This window comes from Uranotaenia lowii, chromosome 2 (assembly GCF_029784155.1).
Source record: "Uranotaenia lowii strain MFRU-FL chromosome 2, ASM2978415v1, whole genome shotgun sequence".
NCBI classification, from domain to species: Eukaryota; Metazoa; Arthropoda; class Insecta; order Diptera; family Culicidae; genus Uranotaenia; species Uranotaenia lowii.
The window spans coordinates 349,318,995-349,345,613 of NC_073692.1; the positions used below are offsets into that span (position 1 = coordinate 349,318,995).

General features: G+C 34.4%; 2 protein-coding genes and 1 long non-coding RNA gene across 5 annotated transcripts; 2 read left to right on the forward strand and 1 right to left on the reverse strand.

Moving 5' to 3' along the window:
* Positions 1-4,067: 4,067 nt before the first annotated feature.
* On the reverse strand, positions 4,068-4,936 carry LOC129742116 (uncharacterized). Its single transcript, XR_008736511.1, has 2 exons — positions 4,801-4,936; positions 4,068-4,692 (listed from the first exon to the last, which is right to left on the reverse strand). It is a non-coding gene; the product is annotated as an uncharacterized LOC129742116 (long non-coding RNA).
* A 9,374-nt stretch (positions 4,937-14,310) lies between these two features.
* LOC129747617 (mucin-2-like) lies at positions 14,311-17,182 on the forward strand. Of its 3 annotated transcripts, none has more exons than XM_055741906.1 (2): positions 14,311-14,363; positions 14,612-17,182. In XM_055741906.1, exon 2 carries the CDS (start codon positions 14,958-14,960, stop codon positions 16,758-16,760), a length of 1,803 nt encoding a protein of 600 aa, XP_055597881.1. In that variant the 5' UTR covers positions 14,311-14,363; positions 14,612-14,957; the 3' UTR covers positions 16,761-17,182. The 3 variants fall into 3 exon arrangements, with proteins under 3 accessions (XP_055597881.1, XP_055597882.1, XP_055597883.1); XM_055741907.1 differs by having other exon boundaries at positions 14,322-14,363; positions 14,662-17,182; XM_055741908.1 differs by having other exon boundaries at positions 14,322-14,363; positions 14,666-17,182.
* A 5,585-nt stretch (positions 17,183-22,767) lies between these two features.
* Positions 22,768-24,169, forward strand: LOC129749211 (mitochondrial carrier homolog 2-like). Its single transcript, XM_055744148.1, has 2 exons — positions 22,768-23,420; positions 23,484-24,169. The coding sequence occupies exons 1-2, from the start codon at positions 23,393-23,395 to the stop codon at positions 23,816-23,818; spliced, it is 363 nt and encodes a 120-aa protein (XP_055600123.1). The 5' UTR covers positions 22,768-23,392; the 3' UTR covers positions 23,819-24,169.
* The last annotated feature ends 2,450 nt before the right edge of the window (positions 24,170-26,619 follow it).

Consider the following 26,619-nt stretch of genomic DNA (forward strand, 5'->3'; position numbering starts at 1 on the left):
TAGCTAAATTATATCAGTTTTTGATATGCTCCTATCAAGATTATATCTCGTTCAGATAGCATAGTTTGATATTGGACGGAACAAATTATATCAAAATTATAACTTATCAAGATATGAGTGCTTCGAGAAAATTTTCTAGTGGAAGGTCAATAAACCACATTAATTGATAAAACCATGCCCCATTTTTGGTTTCCCAAAAATTTGATTCAATTTTATGAATCTGTGGAGCGAAACTCGTTAATGTAAGGTTTGAGCCGTTGACTTCGATGTCCGTGTTTCAGAAAAAGTTGTACGTATATCAAAATAAGATATAATCATTTTATTTTAGGACAATCCGAAAAAAAATTTGATCATTGAATATGAGCTCAACCCCATTCAAGTTTGTCAATCAGAATAAGATATAATTCAGATTGGAGAAACTTAAAATCGAAAATTTGGAGTACTTAATTATAACTGAATCAGATGTAAATATCTTGGTGAGATACGTTTGAGTTATTATTTTGATATGCTCTCGTGATCGGGCTTGCAACGTATCAGAGAGATTGCTTTGAAGAAAGTTCAAACTAAAAAAACACAGCTTTAAGATTACTTGAATATGTTCTTTTATACCATTATATTCAGTTATAATTGTATTCAACAACTTTGATTAACAAAAAACCTGTTTAAAACTTGACTTTTTTGTATAAAAATCTTGATACGTCCCTGATCAAATATCTTCACTTTCAATTTGGATGTAATCATCCATCAGTTTTGTCCCTTCAGAATGATTTCAACCTCAAGATGTTCAATGGCAATGAAAATAGGCGATATTTAGTATTTTTACATTGAATAAAAAATGATGACAAAATCGGGTGAAAAAATGAGACAAAATCGGGGGTAGACAAAATTGGGGGCAGACAAAATCGGTGTGTGACAAAATCGGGTTTTCACTGTATTAAGATGAAAGTGTTAAATGATTAGTGTTAAACATTTGAAAAGTTATTTCTTCAATAAAACGTCTTCCAGTTTTAAGAACTTATTATTAAAATTAAATAAACAACACAATGAAACAGAATTTTTGGTGCCTATGTTTTAACGATTGATTTGGACATTTTTTTATGTCAGATTTTGTCTATCACCAAAACATGGTTCAAAAATGTATCACATTTGAGTGACATCAATCATTGATAACCAACATGAACGAGAAAAAACTGATTCTGAATGAGTTTATTATCAATTTATCAAATCAAACAAAAGTATTTTGCCTAGATATTCTAATTTCAGATGCCTACAATGATATAAAAAAGTTAAGTTCTAATTTTTTTTTTGAATTTGAAATGATAAAATTACGCAATTTTCTACCATTACTAAAAAAGTTAAGAACAATTTTTTTTACATCTCACAAAATTGTTGAACATGATTTTACTTTTGCATTAGAAACATCTAAATTCAATTAAGTTTAAAACTTGTTTGAAGATTCATTAAAATTCCCGTATTCTAAAGAATGGGGAGAAGTCAGGGCGACCAGCAAGTTTCCATTTTCAAATTCCCGTTTTCCCGGTTTTCACGATTGCAAATAGAATTACATAAATAAAAATTTTAAACGTGTTTTTTATACCAAAAAAGAAGACATTTACACATAAGTTTATTGGGAATTTTTTCACCAAATAAAATATAAGCAGATTAAAAAGCAAAGCTGCAAAATAAATTCTAGTATTAACTCAACTATATCCTGCAAAATTTAGTCAAAAATTGTCACCTTTTCCTTAGATTCCCTTCCGATCTATAAATCAAAACTCAAATTTAAATTGGGATTCATAATTCGATTTCAAATTGAAGTTTGATTTTTTTTTTTTTGGCAAAGCTCACGATAGATGTTCATTGCTACTGATTGATATTTGAATATAAATTTTTTCTTCGCAGTTTTGAGAACACATTTCTGAATCTTATCTTTCTTAAGAATTCTGAAATTTTATTTCGATTCTCGTCTTGAATACTGAATAAGGTTTTTGTTTGGGTTCCACTTAATTTTTTTATAATGCGTTTTAAAAGCCTGAATGATGTGTGCTGATTCTGAAAATGTTATATCCCAGCAAACATTTTAGACGGTATATCGCAGGAACAACAGAATTTTTCAAACAAATATACCAGATGAAAAGATTGTATTAAACTTACCAAAATAGCATATAGCTACAAAAGGGGAGGCGATATATCTCCAATGACAAGATATCAACTATTCGATTTCTTCACAAAAAGCAAAATATACGAATTTAAGTGATTTGAGTAAAACGAAAAGAAAATTCCCCGACCGAGATTTGAACTCCAGTCCTCCGAGTTGGCTGTCCGGTATCTTACCACAATGCCAACTCATCAGTTGATGATTCGCGGTATAGCTCTATATGTAAGATTTTCTGTTCACGAACCGGTCAATGGAAGAATGAAGGAAGGATCGCCCATTTATCGTAAATCAGTTCACTCAAATCGTAAATGTCGAATCAGTATATTTTCAACTATTTGGAGACATATTTACGAATTGACTAAACTGCTATCCGATTAAACTTTTTTTTAGCAAAACTTGTCGTAAATGAATGATAGAAAATAACTAAATACCACTTTGTTTACGATAGTTATTGAATATTCCATTTGGATTATCATTTCTATTACGATTTCATGTTAGCTGGGATTAATGTAAATTCTGAAAATTTCAGTCCAACGTCAAAAATATTAAATAAGGGTATTGATGCAAACTTTAAATAGAAGTCTTAATCCAAATGTTTGAAGTTCAAACTTTGAACCCTCGCCTACGGTGAAATTTGCTTATTAAATTCTGTTTTTTTTCTAAATAAAATATTAGTAAATATGATTACAGCACTCATACACATTTGATTAGTAACCATTTACATTTCTTATAAAATGGAGTAAACGCGAAAAAATTTACAAAGAACATAAACTAAAAAGTTTATTAGATTTTTTCTAATATCTTCTTAATTAATTAAAACTTGAAGTATTGCTTTTATTAAAACAACGTGAACTTTCGTTAAACCTTTTCAAAAAACTGTAAATAGAAAAACTAGTTTATCATGTTGCAAAACCATGTGTTCCATTTATTTGAAAAAAAAATCAAATCGCATTTTGAAATTCGCAATATTATCAAAAATTTTAAAACTTTTGACTTATTCTAATCCAAATATTCAGGTTTATTTTTCCTGAGATTTGTTAAGAAATAGGTTTATATATGAGAAAAACGATTAGTAAAGAATTTTCCCGGTTTTGATTCGAGATTCCAGGTTTTCCTGGTTTTCCTGATTTTCCAGGTTTTCCCTGTTCGCAGTCCCCCCTGGAAAAGTGAACAGAAAATTCTACAGCTTTTATTGTACAAGTCAAAAATACTTGCGGTCTTCGGCAAAGTTGATCAGTGATCCAAAAAAAAATGTAATGTTTATTGTTTTGTTAAAAAAAATAAGAAATTTCCTAATTGATTTTTAACTTATTTTTAAAAGGTATTTAAAGAACAAAAGATTATAGAGAAATAAACTATTTTCATATTTGGACTAAGGGCACCAAAATTAATCAAAATAACTCTCAATTCAATGCACCTAAAAAATTTGTGGACTTCTGTTATTTGTGTAAAGCTCTGGGATGTGGAGTTTGGTATTAAGAAGAACAAGTAACACAAAATAAAATTGGGCTGAATTTGGTTTCTTGAAGAATATTTCATCTCAGCATATAAATAGTCATGACAAAAACGATTTTTGACGAAATGATTAGTAATATTTAGAATAATGAATATTAGGTAAAACGAAATGTCTTAGGTGTAGAGTGGCGTAAGATTAATTTTTGCCGAAGGCGAGCCAATTTTCGGATAGGTTTTTAAAAACCAATTTTTTAAAACCCTTTTGCGATCAAGTAGTTTTTTGATAGTACGGTTAATTCATTTTGGACTGAAATTTTTTCTTCGAAAAATTCTCTATGGGGGAAGGTTTATAGCCCATACCCCTCCAATATTCCCCCAACCCTTTGGTACAGCCTTGCTGATGGGTATAGCTTTCGAAATCAATAACTGGTGATCAGTAGCGGTTCATTAAAAGTAGGTTCAAATGTAATTATTTTATTGATTTAATAATTCGTCACATCTTAAGCACGATATTTAGCTTGATCCAAATTAAAAGAAGGGAATCTTTCGGGATGTGAAAATTTAGGACCTTTCATATAATTTATCTTTTCCAGCTTATTTGCAAGTCTGTTCACTCCTGAGTTGCCTTTTCTGAGCATCATCGGTTTGTAATCTATCGCTGTGAATCCTAAGCTATCATCTAAAAGTTCTGAATCATTCGGCTCAATCTTTTCTATAACTTTTCCTTTAACATGAGCTTGCTGTAAGGGTCCTTCCTTAGATGTTCCACTTTGATCTGGATTCTGTTGCTCGGGTGGTCTCACCGGAACTGGAACAAATTTTTTAGTGTTCTTTTCAACAGCCCTGAGGATAACAACACCAGTTAGTATTAATCCTCCAACAGTCAGAATCAAGAGTAGAAGGGCAGAAAGTACCAAACTGGATGTATTTTGATCCTTGGGAAATTCTACTAGATCAAAGAGAACTTTTTTCGAATGTATTTTTTCCTCCTTTTTGACAGGATCGATTCCACCCGAGAAACTTGGAGTAGCCATTTGCCGATCTTTCTTATGGGAGTGATCTGTGAACCTGAGATAATTCTTTGGAAGAGAATAAAACATATTTTTTTAACGTTTCTTGCTTCAGCATCAGATTTCTGATTCAGATTTACTGATTTTCGGAAAAATGAGATCAGTTTCTGTAGTTACCAAATGTTGATGGTGACCGTGAAGTTCAATTTTAACAAAGCTACTGGAAGCCAGTTTCCCTTCTTCTAAGATTGAAGAAAATTGGAATGTTGCACTGATGTACTGATCAAATTTGGAATCATTTGATTAAGAAAGTGAAAATAATACTGTAGTTTTACTTAAAATTGAAAAACCAGCTACTGCATTCCGCTTAAACAATTTTCCACATGAATTCGTTCCAATTACCGATTCCTTATCTTAAATGAAAAAATCGAAAAAAACGCTTGAAAAAACAATTCAGTTCTCTAAAAGCTTAGTTATCGATATAGAGGATCTGCGCGGAAACGATTCAGTTACTGGTGAGGTAGCACAAAGTTCAGTCCAACAAAAAATGGTTGCTCTAAACTTGGAACAGGAAATGGAACAGAAATCTGGTTCCGGTTCTGGATCGGTGGCGGCCGAAGAGCAGATCTCTTCCAAAGATGCTGGCCCTGGTCAGCAGTCTAGTCCGTCCAAGAAAAAAAGCAAAATCAAACTGCTGCTGAAAGGTTTGGTAATCCTGGCCCTGGTCGTGGTGGTAGGGCTGGTGGGGTTTGCTGGTTATACCAGGATTAAAAACGCGGGTTTCATCAACGGTTCCAACGAAACGGAAACTGCAGCCTCGGGATCAACCTCAGGTGAAGGTGCACTGAAGCCACCAAAATTGTATGACAATTATAGAGATGAAGAGCATTACGCCGATAAACGGGATATCGGAGAGTACACGACGGTATAAATGTGAAACTTAATGGAAATAAATTATTCATTGCTGTTGAAGAGAACAATAAAACTTTTAACTACACAAGTTGAATCTCTAATTCTATTTTTTTTTTTTGGAAGAATTCCATCTTTATTAAATTCCTACATTCCAATATAATAAGTTTGTAGCGCTGAGGTGGTCTAGCGGTTAGGCTGGCGCTAGTCTGGTTATCCAGGCGCACTGGGTTCGATTCCCGATATTGGCAAAAAAAAAAAACCTTTCGGTTCGAGTCCGATAAGTTGCCGACAGGTAAGATGTGTTTTCATGTATAACTAAATATATAAACTAAATATTTCAGAGGGAATGCATCTGGGGATAATCTGAAGAGACTATTGCAAGCGGAGTGGATTGCCAACCATTGTAGGTCTCTGAAGGTTGGATGTCTTCTCTCGACGAACCATCGGCCGTGGAAGCCTGAGAAGTAATTCGAAGGCCAAGCCACACAGACATAGGCTGGACCTGGCTACCGATGGGGAACCATACATGCATACATACACATACATTCCAATGTAATAAGTTGAGTGTTCCTTACTCAAGAAAACGCTTGGAATTGTCGGCAAAAATCCGTTCGGAGTTAAACCGAATAAATACGGTCTTATCTCGGGGCAATATACTTACATCACCAATTTCCTACTAAAATTAAAAAAAAAACAGAAGATTTCCCTTAAACACGTACGCCACAAGGTGGAAAACGTCATAAATGAACAAAAAAAAAGAAGATAGAACAGCTTATAGCACTCTCTCAACCGAATTGTGTAATGTAGGGATGAGATGAAGGGTATGCAGAGAATAAATCAAATTTATTTAAAAATAAAATAAAATAATTGTTGTATTCGTAAGGTTGCCAGATTGCCTGGTTTTATCCGGATTTGCCCGGATAATTAATACAAAATTTATGAACAGTCCGGCCCGGTCCGGCCCGGTTACCCGGGTTTCATTGAAAAATGCCCGGATTTTGCTTGGATTTTCCACTTTTTTGGCCAATCAAACAAATAAAAAACAAATTGTATTGTAAATATTTTATATTTATGCCTTCAAAACGAAATTTTTTGAACTAGCTTTATAAAAATAATAATGTAACGTTTTTGAAAGCCTAAAATACGATTTAAAATCCGATAAGTTTTGATGAAAACAAAAATGTTTTGTTTGATTTTATTGAGTAATTTATGGGTTTTGCCAAGTTTGTATATAAAATTGCCTAGATTTTCCAGAATGCATACGTGCTGAAAAAATTCTGGCAACGTTATGTATTCGGCAACACTGAAGATAATTAAAATAAAATAAATGTCTATGGCAACGTTTGTTATTTTGGCAATACTAGGCAAAACAAACAAACAAAACAAAATCACTCGTGTCAGACGTGTCTGAGTGAATTTCTGAATTGAGATTCATAAGAATCGTCAATGGCGTGGTTGATAGAATAACGACAGAGAGCGCAGATTGTCAAGGCTGCTGCTACGAAAAATTTATTTCTGATTCGGCCTTCTGTAGAAAGACGGATAGGCACAGGGAGCACAGATTTTAAAGGCCACTGAACAAAATTGTTTCTGGTTCGGAAACTACAAAAAGACGGAATAGCTTTGGAAGCGCAGATTTTTAAGGCTACTGCTTCTGATTGTTTGTTTTTTTTTGTTTCGATTATAGTCGTTTTACCATCTTTATGGCATTCGCGACTTTATCAACGTTGCAGTTGGCGGATCGTTATTGAAAAACTATCCGGTACAACTGTGTTCGATGTTTACTCTTGGGCTCGAACTCGCGGACATCGGCTCAGGAGACAACAGACTTGCCAACTGAGCTATATCACAAGCCCCAGATTGTTTGTTTTGATTTGGTCATTCGGTGGGAAAAGATGAAATTGGCTCAGGAAGTACAGATATTTAAGACTGCTGTTGCTGATTGTTTTTTTTTATTTGGCCTTCCAGTGGAAAAATACGGAATTGGCTTAGAAAGTGCAAATTTTTAAAGCTGCTGTTGCTGATTGTTTGTGTTGATATGGCCTTTCGGTGGAAAAACACGGAATTGGCTCAGGAAGTACAGAATTTTATTGCTGCTGTTGCTGATTGTTTGTTTTTAATTGGTCTTCTGAAGGAAAATGACAGAATTGGCTTAGGAAGTGCAGATACAGGGTGCCAAGAAAAGCACAGTTTGAGAAAGCTGATGCTAAGAATGTTTTCGGATTGTTCTGGCTCTGGTAAACAAAAGCAAAGAGACAGGAAGAGCTCAAATTGGTAACCCAGATAACCAGAAATCGTAAAGTAGTGTTCATTATAGATTGTATAAGCATCCAGTTTAGAATGGAATTGTATAAACATCATGTTGTAGCTAAACCAAGTTATACTTTATCGTTTATGGTTTGTATAGTTCATTATATACGATAACATATTGTTACTCGTATAGAAAGATCAATAAAGACGTTTTGAATCGCAGTAGAATTGTATCAAGCTTAATATTTAATCCCACTGTACAACTAAGCAATCTTTTATGCTTGCGATCTATGATGACATATTATTTCCATGAAAGGTCGTACAGTTATTGTAAGAACATCGTATAATGGAATTTAAACAATCTACAGATTGTCGAATTGTTTAACAGTACAGTAAATAGGTAGCAAGCTAAGATCGCACAGCGCTGAATACAATTATTGATTGTAATAGAATCGTCTATGAGATAGGTTAAAGTTGTTTATCAAAAAAACGGCATCTATAAATAGATTGGAGTACGAAATTATGCAGTCAGTGGTTTTTTATACGATCAACTGATTTTTAAACGGAACTCTCAACTGTACATGAACAAATTTGCTTGTTTGTATCAACATGACATGGCGCCGAGGAAGTATCGAAGGACAGGAATCGGAACGTTGTGAGTTCGAGACTGAGGGAAAAGAGACACATAAAGTTGTATACAGGGGCGGTCCTAGAGTTGGCTCTTGGGGGGGGGGGGGGTGATTGTCCAAATTTTCAAAATTTAGTCAATATGAAAGAATATCTGGTGAAAAAACGATCGATTTGAAAAAGCGAAAAGAGGGGCAGGGTGGCAGGGGGGGGGGGGGGGTAGATGAGGGTTGCCTTTTTCAAATGAAGTTGACGAAATAAAATAAATAAACAAATAAATAAATAAAAAATATAAGCTGCTCACTGCTGCACCTCCTCCCCCACTTCAATTTCACTGAACAAAATCAGATGTATTTCGAAAAATATGAAACAAGAGAAGAATTATGAAATCTTTTAACAAACTTTTTCAATAATTATAGAACAACCAGCAAATCTATAATATTCAATCCAAAAAAAAAATATTAATAAGAAGAAAATTGTCATAATTTGTTATCTGGTAGTTTTAAATTCTCACATTCAAGAATCTTTAAAGAATTTCTTGTTATAAATTTCATTTTACAAATGAAAATTATACACACCTTGTTGAGCTTCTGAATATTAGTGCTAGACCAAACAAGAAGTATAGTTTTGAGATAAGTTTTAGTTAATTTTTGCTATGATTTTCAAACTGGTTAACGGTGATTAAATTTTTCATTGAAGTAATTTACTGAATAGTGATTTGGAAATTTCGTAATATTTTTCCCAATTTGGATACACTCGATACACAATCCTCGTTTAAAATTCTGGTTTTGATTTTTCAAATTCTCAATATAAAAAATTAACACTCCAACTATGTATAAATTTAGTTGATAATAAGATGATCAAAATGAGATACTGAAATATAAAGCTTTTGGAACTTAATTTTAAATGATTTGCTCTTGAATTTCAGGATATAATACAAAATTTTCAATTTTAATTATACTGAAACAATTGAAATAGCAACAAATAAATTACAAAGAAGGTGAAAAATCGTTTTTTTTTCATGTAGGTACCTATTTATAATTCCAAACTCTTGAAATGATATTGATTTATAATGAAAAACATGGAATGAAGCCATGAAGGGTTAGTTCAGTGAAGAGTATTTATCAATTGCGATTAAAATTATTAAAACTTTTAGATGTAGAGTTTCAAACCCAAAACTGGATTTCAACTTAAAATTTCAAAATTATTATGTGAATGAGCTGAAAGCAGTTACGACGATTTAATTGGTGTAGATCTTGAAATCCAGCAGTATAAGTCAAAAGTCACAAAAAACTCTTTCGAGTGTTAGCTTGATGGATTGCCTTGTTGCCGAAAAAATAATCGACTGATAACGGGAAAGTTTTAATCCACAAGGGAAAATATAAAACATAGGCAAACTGAATTTGAAAAATTTTCGCTTCATTTACTCGATTTTTTTATCAACTGTTGTGTCAGAAAACTAATTAGTTTAGAGTTTAACCGATCAATGAAAACTGATGAAGCAACTGGCCTACATGAACAAGAAATAATTCTTTTGAATCTATAAATTATCTTTTATTCATTCAACGATGCAGATTTTAGGGAAGAATGCCACTAAGTGGCAAGTTCTCGAAAAAAACGATACAGGTTTTTTTTTCCTAATATTCAGACAACGATATTAAAAATAAATATGTCCAGAAGCCACGGTAATTACTCACAGTCTTCAGAAAAATTGATCATGAAGTTAGAACCTATTTTTTTCTAAATCATTTTGATACTGTACACTTTTGCTAGAAAGTGCATAATTTTTGTCAATGAATTTTAACGTTGTGTTTTTAAAAGTTATACCGAAAAAAAAGCAGATACAAAAATACAAATTTGCATTCAGATGTGTTGGAGATGTTTTTAAATTCTATTCCAAAACTCCAAACCCTTCATATTAAAACAGCTTTTATAAAAAGTTTTTATCCCTTATTGGCTTGAACTCATAGGGAACGCAAATATTACAAATACTGCCCACAATTTTTCTTTCGATTTATTGTTGCTCTGGAATCTCTTGTGTTTTATTAATGCATTAACTTGAATTTAGAAATCTTTAAAGGTTTGTAAAACGGAATTCTTACATTTAAAATTTTCATATTTAATTTCTGTTCTCTTTTTACGGTCGATGTGATAGATTTCAAACCAAATTAAATTAAATTGGATCTAATTTTTTTTTTCTTAATAAAGGTTAGTTTGAAGTTTCATTATTCATATTTGAATGATGTAAAATCGAGGGAGAGATTAATTCGTGAAAGAGAAACTTTACTGTGATTCAAAAACTCAATTATTATTTTGCAATCTATGTAATTATGAATTCCTTGTAAACGCAAGTGAGAATAGTACTGCATTGGATTTTGGAATAAGTTAGACATAACTTCGTACAGATTTTAAATTTTCAATTAACCAACTGTTAACAAAAGAAAAAATACAGAATTGGAAATTCTAATTTATATTTTCAATTTCAGTTTCGTATTAGCTTTTTATTCTTGAAGCAAAACTGCATGATAAAGGCAATCAGTGTATGACTTCATAAAAAAAAAACAAGTATTTCAGTGTTATAACAATATTCACTCCCCTATTTCACTTTTTCAAATTTGTCGGTCCAACAAAATCAAAACATAATGAAGATTTTGAAAGAAATACAAAATTTATCACAATTTGCTTATGTAAATATTAGTGACAAGTAAAAAAAAATGTCCCTACAATTCATAACCTAGCTCAAATGTTAAGTAGATAAATGGTTAGGAAATTCAAAGTCAACACTCTAAGAAATTCAACAGAAGTTGATTGGTATAATTCGGTCCAGGGAACTGCAAGTTACAGCTGCTTGAGTTTGGTAGACCGACTTTTCTTTAATCTTAAGCCTTTAAGTGATAAACAAATTTTTCGTTGATTAAACACCCCCACGGAGTGGAAAATTTTTTTAAATTCAAAAGCACATATACTAGGGGAAGTCCAAATTTTTTTTAGGAATTCGAGCATTTACGGGTATTTTGCAACAGTTTTTTGCCGCTTGGGGGGGGTGATCACCCCGATCACCCCCCCATAGGACCGCGCCTGGTTGTATATGGTTCAATTTTTTTTCGCAGTAAACATTAAATTCTATTATATTTACGTTCACGGCGATTCATAGTAAAATCGTAATAAGGGAAAAATATAATTGCTTTGGGATACAGTAACAATAAATTGTATTAAATGGTGATGAAAGTTGTACAAACCTCAGGCTTCCAGCAAAAGGAAATTGTAATCGAATTGTAAGACAGGCAGTAAAAAGTTGTAAGTTGTACAATCCTAAGATTTTGTGCAAAGCAAAGTTGCTATCAAATTGTTGTAAACGCAATATAAAGTTTTATATTTTCAAGGTGAGCAAAATTTGGTCCGTATATTGCCTCCACTTTGGTACGTACAGGCTCATATAGAATTCTATACAACTTTTTCAGATTGTACAAAAGTGTGTATATCAACAATTTTGATCGCCATTTTGTATCATTTTCCCCTGTGCCGCACGCAGCGAACAATTTTGAACCCTGATATTTCTCTATTTTCTCCAAATAACTTACAATAACGTAAAAAAAATGAAGCAGATAGTATACTCACCGATGATAATTGTTTGAGAATTTTTGGGAGAAATCTAATTATGCTCGTTTCAGTCATCGCTATCGATAGACGTCGTTTTTTTTTATTATGTTTGTTATTGAAATACCTACTTGAATGAAAAAGTTCAGCAATATCGAGTAAAACATTCCATTATTCATTTCTAGGAAAATCTGGAGAATTTGATTGAAATGGTGCTAGTATAAACTAAGAAAATTACATTTTTTTTTTTCATAAGCATTGAAATTGAAAAAATGCAATACTTTGATTTTTGAATAACTTATAAACGCATGAATGGAAATTGATAAATTTTTTAGTTGAGCTATCTAGTAAAGTTGTGTGTACGTGTACATACAAAATTTGCCAAGTGGTTTTTAAGATAGCGCCCAATAGAGAAGCCCATAAAAAACTATTTGGGCAGGAAATCCCGGAGAATCCCAGTGGGAGGCCTGAAAACAGCTGGATATCGGCTATTCGACCAACATTTTTGTAGGAAATCCGTTCAAGGAGTCCCAGATGATCTAACAGTAATTTTTTTTAAGTGAAGATAATTGATTCCATTAAGTTGATGCATGTGAGAGGTTTTATCAAGCGAAATTCGATAATTTTAATGAGGGATGTGATTAAAATAATTTTTTTTTCTGACTAGTTCGTCTAGCTGACAAATAAACAGGCTAACTTCATTTCTACAAGGTGAAACAGCTGCCCTCCGCCCTCGGGGCACGATGAGCATTTTCTGCCATAGAATCTTGCAGCGAATTCAATTCGATGAAGTCAACTGGATTATAGAGCTACAGCTTGACTTGTTTCATCTGACGATTTGGACTATTGATAAGGTATTCGGAGAGATATTCAGAGGACTCCAGTTCGATTCTTTGTCGAGGTGAATTTATTTTTTCGTTTACCATTTACCATGATCGATGCAGTTTGCCCTAAACGGTGACAACTTATTCTTGCCTATTGGAAAAATGCAAGAGAGCGAAGATTTTGCTCTCATAGCTTCAAACTGTTGCCGGCGAAAATATCATATCATATACGATTTCATATTTGTTGGGATATTCCTGGTGCTTTGTTTGGCGAATGATGCTACTAGCCGTATAATGTAACAATCAAAATAATCGATCGTGAATGGTAACCGAAAAAAAAAATCACCTAGAACAGGAATCAAACTCGAGTCTTCTGTTTACCTCTTCGACACCTGACCAATAAGCTAAATCGTAAGATTTAAATTAATCAAGCTGTGGCTCTATTATTCGGTTGACTTCATCAAGCTGAATTCGCTGCTAGATTCTACCGCGGAAAACGCTCATCGTGCCCCGATCAATGGTGCTTTGTTCGCCCCCGGTCAACAAGTTAAAGTAAAAACACGTTTTAAAATTTATTATAGTGAAAAATCGAAAATTTAAAGATGGTGAAAATTGATCATAAGAGCATATTTTCCGGTGCTCAAAAATTATATTATTTTCGTCACTCGAGAACCTAGTTGGTTTTTTTCAAATACTTCTGTAATGATGATAAGGAGAGTTCTTTATTTTTGGAAAAATTAATATACGTACGAAGTACGAAACTAATCTTCATGAAAAATTATTTAAGAAAATACTCTCACTGAAAATATTATCAATTTACATTCATGCATCTAAAAGTTGTCAAATCAAAGTGTTGCATTTTTTTCGAGTACACTCCTTAAATTGACTCAACACGTTCGTCGCCACGTCACCCATATATGGGTGACGGCTCTCTTAAGCAAGGTTGCCGCTCAGTTCTGCCACGCGTTGTAAATCTGAAGCTCTCTCGCTTTACTTTCATGCTCTGAGATTTTTTTTGGGCGACGAACGTGTTAATCTCGAACGTAATCGTTTTACGACCTGTTCAATAAGTTGGAAAGAATCTAATCTGAGTGCACTTCTCGTTAACCCCCCCTCTTCCGTTGGGAAAAAGAAGTTTAAATCTCTAAAACCGTTATAGAAACCTTACCCAGTTTTGAAAGCTTTCACCTTAGAAGTTTCCGAGTTATGGGGAACAGACATACTTAGAGTGGAGACTTAATTGGGAATATTTTGAAATTTATTCAATAGGTTATTTTCGAATCGAATTCAAGATATCATTTCTGAGTTTCAAAGTTAGGTTATTTGACATTTTTTTTAAATATACATATATACATAAATATAACGTTTAATTAAAACGAGCTCTTGTAGCCACTCCCTAACACCTTTGCTAATCGTTTGTGTGTGACCGGCTTTTTCAATTTCGGTAGTCGACACAAAATCTAAACATTCAGAATGAATTTGACCAGAGAACTGTTTAGTGGACAGTAGCACCTCACAGCTTAAAGCAAGGTGAACGTAAAAATAGTTTTCAATTTGTTTATTTCTCATCACAATCTTTTAATTTCATTCTTCTTTTCTATCTTGAATTCAAAGCGTTCAAGCTCTATTTTTAGTCTTTTCTCTCAATTAGTTATGTTTTCCTTTACCTTTTAATTTTTACCCATATTGCAAAATTTGATTCTCTCTCTTCAAACACTTTTTTCCCTCTGAATAATCACATTTCCATTTTTATTCTCTCTTCTTGTGAGGTTATTTAGAATAAAAAATACTCATTAATTAGTCATTACCGTACGAAAATTTGTCTCAGCTAGCGGGTTCCTCCATCGATCGCTGCCAAAGTGCATCTCAACGAGCAGCGACATTGGAGAATACAAAGTTTCAACGGTCGTCCTGGTTCGCCATCTGCGCGCCTATCATCGCACCGCCTAGGGGGCACTGTCCGTGAACGCTGTCCGATCGAGCCTAGCTCGTGTTATCAGCTGAAGCAGCGCTCACGTAATTCTCCTTTATCGGTAGACGCCATTCGCGAAGCATATTCGGATCGGTTAGTTCCAAAAGAAGACAGATTTTTTTTAAGTTAGCAGTTGTGCAAAAAATTTCGGGATGATCGGTGCCGCCGATGGCATCGATAAAGGAGACGATGGAGAAGGTGAAGATCGGACGTCGACTGGTACCGGGAAGAAGAAACAAGGGAAAAAGAGGTTTAATATAAGGGGTGAGACAATGCAACAGAACGAAATAGGAAAGGTGGATACAACCTTTCCGAATGTGAAGCAAGAACAGCACATCGATATCCATTTGGAGGTGCAACAGAAGGAATCTGGGAAGAATGTGATCGTTTATATGCTCGTATTGCTGATTTTTGGGATATTGATAATCAGTGGAGTGTTCTACTATTCTCAATACAAAGCCACTTTACCGGTTGAACTAAAAGCAGAGGAAGGAATGATTCCGGAGACTACGACGTTTTCGGTGCTGAAATTTCTGGGATTGGATAGCAGTACACCAGGGCCAGGTGATGGAGAGGAAGCCGTAACAATTCCTTTCAAAATCGATGAAGTACAGGGCGTGATTCAACTTTGGCCAACGGAATCAAGTGGCTCAATTTTACCGACTGAAGGCTCTGGTGGGATGGTGACGACATCTGTTGAAGAGGGTGGTGAATCTACCGAAACGTCTGGTAGTGGGGAGATACCCAGTGTTACGGATATATTTGAGACCCAATCGACCCCAGCAGATGTTGTGGAAAGTACTGATGATTTCACCATCGATACTTCAGCAGAGTTAGAAAGTAGTGAAACTCCGTTGCAGCCAGGTTTGGTTACCTCGACTGTTGCATTTACAGAACAAAAAACTTCTGCAACTGCTTATCCGGAACAAAAACCAACTACAGAAGCAATGACATACAGTACAAGTACAGTCCCGAACTTACTAAACAAGATTGAAGAATTAGTGAACAGTACGAGTATTACTATGTCCACAACAACAATGGAAACAACGACTATGAAAGCTTCAACTTCCGTAATCACTACCCCATTATCTATAGAACCTCTTGATTACGATACAGAACTTTTAGCAACTTCACCGGCTCCTGAGTTGTCAATACCATCCAGCTTAACGACGCCCTTTTTAAGTCCTCTGGAAGCTTCAACGGCACCTATGTCATCTACAACATCTGCACCGCCAACAACAACAGCATTGATGACAACAACACCAACAACAATTAAGCAAACTACAAAGACAGCTACCGTGAAACCAATAGTTACAACAACAACAACAATGAAGACAACAACAACTACGGAGAAACCAACAACTACGGAACCAACTAGGAAACCTACAACAACAACCACTACAAATGAACCTACAACAACAACGGAAAAACTTACAACAACAACGAAGAGACCTACTACAACAACAACAACAACGCAGAAACCTACAACAACAACGAAGAAACCTACAACAACAACGAAGAAACCTACTTCAACAACGGAGGTACCTACAACAATAATAACGAAGCAACCTACTACTACTACAACAACGAAAGAACCTTCAACAACAACAGCAACGAAGAAACCTACTACAACAACAACGAAGAAACCTACAACCACTACGAAGAAACCTACAACAACAACAAAGAAACCTACAACGACTACGAAGAAACCTACAACAACTACAAAGAAAACATCGACTACGACCAAGAAACCACCTCCACCACCACCACCTCCTCCTCCTCCTCCTCCTCCTCCTCCTCCTCCTCCTCCTCCTCCTCCTCCACCACCGCCTCCGCCTCCGCCCCCGCCCCCGCCGCCACCGCCAAAACCACAAGGGAAAATCATTGTCACGGTTCACAGCCACGGCAGCGGAGGAGGTCACCATGACGATGATGACTACTACGATTGGTGGTGAGACTGCGTTGGTACAACCCCAAAAATCCTAAAAAAGGTCGAGTTGGGAGGCAAATTTTGAGGTGCTGACAGTGTGTGTGTATAATAAGATAAAGTATTTCTAGCTGTACTTATTGTTAGGGAATGTAAACTTACTGGTTAATGGTGGTGAATGTCGAGGGTTGCTGTGATTTTGAGAAATATCCACATCCGAGGTTGAAACTTCAACTGGATAATCATTTGGAATAGTTGTTGCTAAGCGGCCGTAGCATCGATTACTATCTAATGTCACGACCAAGCAATGCCTACTATGCCCATTAGATTTTCAATTCTTCAAATGACAGAAGCTTACAATTACAAACAACTTTTGTTCTACGAAAAAGTTTAACCGCCGCACGCAGGATTATTTCGCCTAGCAACCTGGCCAAAACTCGAAATTTCAAAAATTTTACTGGATACTTTTATGTGAATGTCTATTTGATTCTTGAATAAATTAAGCACTATGTACCGTTCATTTTTTTTGACGTCTGATTTGATTATAAGTCTGTCTGTCTGTTTCCCTGCCTGTCTTCTCTTTACAGACTCGAACACTACTGAACCGATTTACGTGAAACTTGCTAGGTGAAGGCTTCTGAGTCCGGGGAAGGTTCTTACATTAGTTTTAGGGCCCCCTCTCACTCGAAGGGGAGAAGGAGTTCTCAAACAAAAGTAACAAGTCTTAATAACTCGAAAACTGATCATGCAAATGGAACCAAATTTGGCATGGTAGTTTATTTCGGTACAAGGAATGTTTCTATGCTGGTTTGGAACCTCTTTGTTTTTTTCCAATGGAGAGATAGGAAGGGGGAAGGGGGCTCTCTAACAAGTTTTTACATAACTCGAGAACTAATCAGTAAAATTTAATCAAAATTTGCATCTAAGGGTATTTGAATACGAAAAATGTGTCTATTGTTGATTGAGACACATTTATTCTTCCAGCGTGGAGGAAGGAAAGGAGGAGTTTGGCATCCATACTACTTTCATTGCATAACTCGAGAGCTATTCTATCAAATGGAACCAAATTTGGCATGGGACGGTATTTGGGTACGAGAAATGCTTCTATGAATATTTGGTACCCTCACTTCTTCAATTAGGTGGATTAGGGGAAGGAGGGGGGTCTTACAATTTTCAGCACAATTGAAGAGCCGATTGTGCAAATGGAACCTAATTTGGCATGTGAGGGTATTCTAATGCCAAAATTGTTTCTATGATCAATTGAGGTTCCTCCTAACTTTCAGCGGTAAAGTTTATACGGGAAAGGGCCTTCCATACAAATCTGTGATTATTAGAAACTATTCCGTTCTTGCATTAGGAGGTTAAGATTGAAGATAAAAGAAGGAAGGAGGAGGGCTTCCAGAAACCTCGACCTCGTTCCAGCAGATGAAAAGGGCAGGGAGGGGGGCTCCGTTACCAGTTTTTTTTTGACATAAATCGAATACATATCAAGCGAAAGGGATCATCATTTATTTTAAAAGTTGTTTGCGTACGAATAATTAAAAACCCTCTGTTTTCAGGTCGGAGTCGGGAAGCAAAAGGCCGAATTTATTCATGTTTTATTTGACATAAGTCGGAAACTCTTATCGAATAAATGGAACCAAATGTGGCATGTGATGATTTTCAGATTCTTAAAATATTTTTATGGTTTAGTTCGTGAACCCCTCCCTTCATGGAAAGGGAGAGATGGTGGAGAATTGAAATTTTCAGACCTTAACAATAAATTGAGATATCATGTTCCAGAAAATTAGTTTGAGTCATCTTTGTTTGAAAAATTCGAAATTCAAGTGCAGCTTTCATTTTATTGCCGTTGCTTTGAATAATGCCACCGAACAATTAAAATTTATTTTTGAAAGGTGTAGCAAAGCACACCGGGTCAGCTAGTAATACATAAAAATCGATGATTATAATTACAGTATACAGGGCTTTAGAAATTCTTTCCTTTTTTTTAACGTAACATTTTCACAAATTAATGTTTTTTGTTTATGTTCCAGCAAGTCCCGGCAATATGTCTGATATCATTTTGTGCGTTTATTGAGCGTTTAACCCTCACTGACTAACTAAAAATTGAAACTTAAATATGTTTTTGAACATTAAATATTCAGCTACAACACTTCAGTTTTCCATTATTCAACGTGTAAGGAAAAAAATACGATAAAACATGCTTCGGAAAAAATACTATAGACATATTCCACCGTTAAGTGAAACCGCTTTTCTGCACTGTTATTATTCTAGAAGTCAACCAATTTACATGAAAATGAAAAAAATTGTAGCAAACGTCGCAAATTGAATTTCCTTCAAAATGAAAATAATTTAGTCATTTTAAAATTTAAATTGTTTTTGTTGTGAATGATTACTTTTGTGACGTGAATTCACGCTAGAATTAACCATTTCGGACTTTAGTACATACATCTTTGATTTCCTGTTCTCTCTGTTGAAATAGAATATCGGTGTCTTCGAATGAGTTGTAAAAAAAACAATTACCCACAATTTGATGTACAGAGCATCTCGATTGAACAACAACGAACGAAGTTATGCTTATTTGAAGTTGTGACGTGAGTTCACTCAGTTTAAACAGAACAGAGTAGTTGACCAAATTTACGTCACGAATATAAAGTTATACCTGTGGTTATACTGAACCATTCTTTGGAGCCTTCAAATTTTATGTACACTTTCAAAAACGATATTCTGTTGTTCCGACTTTTACAATCATAAATTTTCAGTATCTGAACCTAACTTTTTCCTTATTTTGATTGGCACTTGAATAGCAACATATTGAGGGATCATAAATAAGTTAAAATTACTACTGTCTTCATTTAAAGATTCACTCAAAAAAATTTTTTATTTTTTTTTTCAATCTTTTTGTATTTTTATTTCAAAATAATAAACTTTTTGAAAAAATCGACTAAATTATGCTCGATTTGTAAAAATCCGACCATCTGGAGGGTCAAAACAGCTTTCAAAGCACATTTTTCATATAAAATTAAAAAAAAAAAACAAATTTTGTGACGTAAATTCACTCATCCGCGCTGTTGTAACTCAGCTAGATTCCAACCGATTTCTATGAATTTTAGAGTTTTAGAATCGTCTTATCATTTTTAAAGAAAATCTAATTTTTTAATTTAAAAAAATGTCACAGTTTTCTCGTAAAATTAAAAACTTCCCTTTTTTGTGACGTGAATTCACTCAAATGCGACTGTTTTTGTGCGCTTTTCAGACCAACTACATTGGATATAAACAAATTCTTTTTTCTACAAAATGAAGCTGTTTTTTTGGCTTCTGAACATTCTTAAAATATTTCCAAAAAAAAAATCATCTAATATTAAAATTAATGATTTTTTAAAAGTTGTCAAAAACGCCACTTTTTCCAACAAAAAAACTGATTTTAATAATCATCTAAAACATGTGTAAAAAAAACTTTTTTCTCTTTTTTCCGTTGGTTTTGTGTGATTTGAATTATCAAAATTATAGACAATTTTGAGATTTTTTGATACGCGAACAGATAAAAATCACTTTTGAGCGGTACAAGCGCGTGGAATGTGTCAATAGCCCAATTTACCAAGGTGAACCTTCGAAAATCCGCGAAGTCCTCTCAGTTACCCAGTAGCAGGCAGACGCTCAGACCCAGCTCGAGGGGTCTCTTGTTCCTGAGATCGAAGTCGAGAAGAAGTAAAAAATATCAAAGTAATAAGTAGTGAATTCATCCCATGAAATAAATCTAAAAAATTGACTTATTTTTAAAATTTATGAATATGCGCTTACAAAATATCAATCATTAAATATAAACTTTCTGCCACTTTAAACAACAAAAAGGATTGAGTTAAAATATCTAGTTATAGATAGTTTTGGCATGTTTATCAAAAAATCCTTTAAATAAATAAGTTATTATTTATTTTAACACAATGATGATTTCTAAAAGAAAATGGGTAGGTATTGCATTTTTGAATTTCTCATCTACTCCAATGCATTTCATATCCACGAAAACAGTCCTATCATTTTCTACATTTGGTGTCGAGAAATTGTTTTTTTAATTTTCCGTGTCAATTTTCTACTGTAGATTAATATTCGGTATAAATCGAAACTTTAATTCAAGACAGACAGTAAACGGTTGAAAACACAAGTGCTTCATGTGAAAAATGGTAATTTTTCATTTTTTTTGGTTCAAAGCCCTCTAATAAATTGACGAATTGGAAAATATAATTTGCTTTCTCCTAAGAGATGAACCAGCTGAAAGCTGAAAATCTCTATAATAAAGACATTAAAAAAAAAAAAATTTGCTTTCTTATACCTAATGCCAAGAAAATCATATTCCAGTGACGATAAAAGTTGAATAACAATTGGAGAGTTTTTATTCAGTTTATCAATGCAATTGTAGCAAAGGAGTTAGTTTGAAAACAGAGAAAAAGTTTATAATTTCAAGAGTTTTTATCGTTATTATGCCGATTTGGAGCAACCGATGTTTGTGGATGGATCCTACAGGAGAGGCCAACGGTCGTGAGCCACAAGAGTGCCCGTCGGCCAAACGAACAAGCGGTCAGCAATTTCCAGCGGGCCAAACAAGCGGGTGGTCAAATCTGCACACCATGTAAGAACGTTCTTTCGTTGATCCTTGCATGCCTGATGCAAATTTGTTCTTAGAGGAGTAGAAAGAAGCCTTCAAGCTAATTTTACAAGGATCATCGGATTCAAAAGCTAAGTATTAAAATTTCATTTTTCGTCAGAGACATAAGCGACTAAATGGCACTCTTATCTGAAATGTCAAACGCGAGCCAATTAATTTCTTTTATTATCTCTTAACCAACATATTGGTTTAAAAAATTGCAATGATTACATTCAGGCTAACGTATAATTTTGATGATTAAGTTCAAGGAAACAAGATAAACATTTGGTTATCTCGTTCTTTGAACATGAAAGTTTGATAAATAATGTTAATCTGTAATCACAATTGAAATATTTTAGAATCAAGTGTCCCTTCACATTCAATTTTTTACAAATCTGCATGGTTGTGTAATGACGATCTCATTTTTTTTACTCGAAACCGTAACTTTAATTTATTTAGTTACTTATATACGAAACTTATATACATTTTGTTTTGTTTTCTTATTGGATTTGCGTATCAAGATTGAAGTTTCCATTTATGACAGTCATAGCTTTTTGTTTTTTTTTGTTTTTTTTTTAACGGAACCGAACTTTTATTGAGGTTCTAGATAGTTCAATGTTTTTTTTAAATTATTGAGGTGATGAATACACACATTTTTTGTCGTTTTTCTTTTCCATGTATTATTTTTCGTCATAGTGATACAAAATGTTGCAATTGAAATAAAAGCATTGAGTTCGTATACTTAAACCATTTGTTAGAAACAAATTTTTTCTTAGTGTCTAAAAATAAAGTTGCAAATAAGTTTAAATTTTGGTAAAATACTAGGGAATTAGTATATGGCTTGCGTTTTACACAAATAATACAAATACAGGATAGTAGTAGGTTTATAGTAGGTTATATATAAAGATCACAACACTGTCAAAAGTGTCTCCCGATCATATCCTTTTCCCAATTTTCCCAATAAAACTTATTTGCTAGGATGCAGAGGTAACCTCGGTCCTAAAGCGCAAAATTAATCTTTCATCCCTTTCTACCTTTTCCAATCTATCCATTGACTACTAGGACGTGGCCGGCGCCGTTATTGATGTTCAAATAGAGAGCATCGGTTTTGTACATTGAGAATGAGCTTCTAATCCCAAGAACCATTCTTTTGACCCTGGTTCAAAATTGGTGGCCTCGGTCAATCACGGAGTAGCAACCATTGGCGATGTGGAATTCGTTCTACTGAGCCACGCCTACGACTATGGAGTTCGACATGCGTTAATGAGATTCCAACAATAAAAAAAATGGTGAATACCAGATAAACTAATTTTTGTTAATAAATAGATAAAAAATTAAATATGAAGCATTTTCGAGTTTCATAGTTTAGGGTGGATGTGAGCAGAGATGCCATTCTCTACCGAGAAAAACGGAGAACGGAGAAAAAAACACCCCCGTGCGATAGTTGCAAATCACCCGGGTGAGATTTTTCGATCCTCTCCACACATTATCCGCACCCCGGTTTCGAAAGCCACACACACCTAAGTTCAATAGCTCCGGCGTGCGACGATTTGTCACTGTAGAGCACCCCGGTGAAAACACAGAACCGACTAGTTGAAGCCACCAAATAGCAAAGACAAAAACAAACACTACGGTGTGCATAATAATAACATCAACAAACGATGAATGTTTCGGGCGAGTGGTTCAGCTTCGTATGTGTTGGTAAACGCAACAAGCCAAGCCAGCTGCCGTCGCTGTCGCTCTCCTTGGTGAAAACATTTTTTCACTGTAGTGTGTGTTAGCTCTGTCGTGTTGATTTACAGACTCTCTACAGAGGTTCGGCTAAAAATCTCTGCGGTGCGTTTCAGAGAATCTCTACCGAGAATCGAAAACCGAGCACATCGGTGATTCTCGTTAGAGAAATTGCAAGCCTGCCACTAACATTCTTTCCTTTGAAGTGCGCATAATACATTATCTATTTTTAGATCGGATTTGAGCCGATTGCTCCCGTTCCAGGAAGGACACTCTTCGGCAGGCCTACTATGATTCTACCCAATGTTTTTAAATATGGTGAGTATTGATTGGTTTGAATTTTCGAAATTCTTGGAACTAATTTGCTCTTGAAAATTCCAGCACAATTCATCAAAGATGTCGATGGTTTTAGCGGGTGTTTCAGGGGTTTAAGCGCCAAGATCGTCGGTAACATGCTGAGCGCTTATTACAGTGAGAAGGTAGCCGACGAAATGGGTTTGGAAGCAGCACCGACTGCCAAGTGTTCGGACTCTGCTGCGCCAACTCCGGAAGCAGACAGCAAGCAACTGGACGAACAATTCAGGAAGCAACTGGACGAACAATTCAGGAAGCAACTGAAACGGAACGTTGTGGTGCACACGGCTGGGGTCGTCTTTTCACATCCGTTCCACGTGATATCTATACGGATGATGAAGATAGTGGATGGGGAATTTTAACTTTCCCTTTCTCGACGGCGAGCTGCCGCTGCTGTCGTTGTTCTCGACCGAGACACCGCTCAGGAGCAGGGGAGGTGGTTCCAGCTCGGTCAACTGGTTGCCGCGGGCTGTAAAGTTACCAAATATCATGAGTTACAAATGTAGATTTGATTACTTGAAGCTTCATCACTATTACCACTGCTGGAATCAAGGATCTTTGTGACGTCTGTTGTTATATTGGACCGTATACGGCGGTATTTTTCACGGAAGAATGGAATAGTTCGAATTTTGTTTTGAAATCGATTACGTAACCCGATGCAATGGGCATCCCTTTGTTCAATAGAGCCAAATGCATGCAATCCTCATACTGGACCGTCCATCTAGCGACGTCAAAAGATATCCTAAAAAACACAAAAAAATAACACTAAATAACATAAAAAAAAAACTTACAAATTTGTTTTTCAATACCTACTGTTGAGATTGTTTCACGTCAGGAAATTCTCGTTGAAGCAGAAAGCAATTCGGTAGCTGTGATCCTGCGAAGATCCGGACCTTCCGTGGATGAAATGATTAGTTCTGCAATTAATTTGTTTTAATGCAAGCGTTGCTCGTTGGTTTCTTCCGTCGGACAGCCGGTAGCGATGCAAGGGAACGCTTCCGGTGGAAGTTTGATTTGGAGCTGTTGTGGCCGCAAATGTCTCGACCGGCGAATTCCCCTGTAAAAAAACATTTGAAACAATTTAAAAACATTTTATGGAAAAGAAAATTGCTGCAAACTTACAATTTAGCTGATGAAAAAAACGAGACTCCACCGTTTCCGCTAGCAAAATCAAAACACGCGCCATTTTTTATTTGTATTGTTGATAGTGAAGACACACGACACACTCAGATGCATCCTGAGTTTTTATTTAATGATTATTACTGGTATCTTTCGACAATATTTTTTTATCATTTTAAGCGAAGACACATGAAAAGTGGAAAATTAAGCCAAAATTAAGATGATTTTAGGACGATTACTTGAATAATCACTATTCATGTAATCAGAACAGAATAATATCAATGATTAGGTGTATGATATTTGATTATGCGGGTTGTTTGAATGATATTTAAATGAGAGCATTTGAAATTTGACACAGGTGTCTGGAATTTTTATATTCGAGATTGGACATTTGTTTGATATTTCGGAAGTCTCGTTAGTGAAAAAAATGCTATTTATTTTTTTCAGTTCAAGTTATTCTAATTGTATAAAAAAAAACTCATGGCATTGAAGTATTCAAGTATTTAAGTTTATCAATTTATGAGTTCATATGCCATATACCTTTCGAAAAATGTTTACTTTTGAAAGAGCTTTCAAGTAACAGTGCCATCTATTGCGCCGTTGAATAGTTACAAATCAGGCAATAGATAGCCCTGTTTTTCATCAATTTTTAACGGCTTCTCTGAAAGAGAGCATTTGCAATTTTATACAAGTTTCTGAAGATTTTTTGTTCGAGCTTGTACATCTGTTCACCAATATTTCACAAAACAAATTCGATTCAATTAATATACAACATAGTATTGATGCCATTTGAAATCCATTTTGATGAAGATTCGGGCAACGGAAGGATTTTTTTGTATTTCAAAATATTTTCAAATTCGAAGAAAATCATAAATTCAGAGTCAAGACAAAAAAATCAAATAAAACTTTACTTTAAAGATAAAAAACTAATACGTATCTGAAATTCAAATATAAATTAGGATTTAAAATTCTGTATTTTTTTTTCTTTTGTTTACAGTTTTACAGATTGGAAAATAAGAATTGAGATTCTGAAACACAGTAAAGATTTTCTCGCACGAATATATTTCACCTTCAATTTTACATCATTCAAATATGAATTATGAAACTTAAAATTAACTTATATTATGAATTAAAAAAAATTAATTAATTTTAGTCTCTCTAATCAAACAATCAATCAATCAAAAAAAAATTAGATCAAAATTAATATATTTCTTTCTTAAATCTATCACATCAAACGTTAATATTGAATATTGATGACCGTGAATAATTGCAAGTACTACCAAACATAAATCGAATATGAAATATTAGGAGTTTAAATTTAAAACACCTTTTTAATATTTCTAAATTCAAGTTAATGCGTTTAAACACAAAAGAATCCAGTAAAACAATAAACCAAGAAAAGTGATAGTGTGTTTGTAATTTTTCCGTTCCGTTTTAAGAGCCAAAAAGGATTTCACATTTTTCGAAATGCAAAGAATTTAAAAATTGGTTTTTAATTATTTAGGGGCACTGAATGCAAATTTTTGTATTTTACGCTCGTTTCCGGTATAACTTTTGAAAATACAAGGTAGAAATTCACTGAAAACATGTGTGCACTTTTTAGTAAAAGTGTCAAGTATATTAAAAAAAAATTAAAAAAAAGGTCACATATTCCTGAAGACTGTGAGTAATTTACCGTGACTTCTGGGCGACAAAATTATAGAAGAGAGTATGTTTCCTCGATTTGTAAAATACAAGAATTTTGGAAACATTGTAAACAGAAAACAAACTTGGATATTTTTAATAGCACAAACGAAAATGTGTTTTCAGCCTTCAACGAAATTGTGAAATAGATCAAAACTTTCAGTATCAAATGTTTAACTTAACAAATCTTCCTTTGGAGATGTTAGCAATAGTAATAATTTTATGTATTCAATATTCAGAAAAAAAAAATTTTAATTATTTTTTCCAAATTGTTGTATCTTCGGACCATAATTATCCAAACAAAATCTGTATCATTTTTTCCGGGATTTTGCTACTTTTTGGCATCCTTCCCTAAAATCTG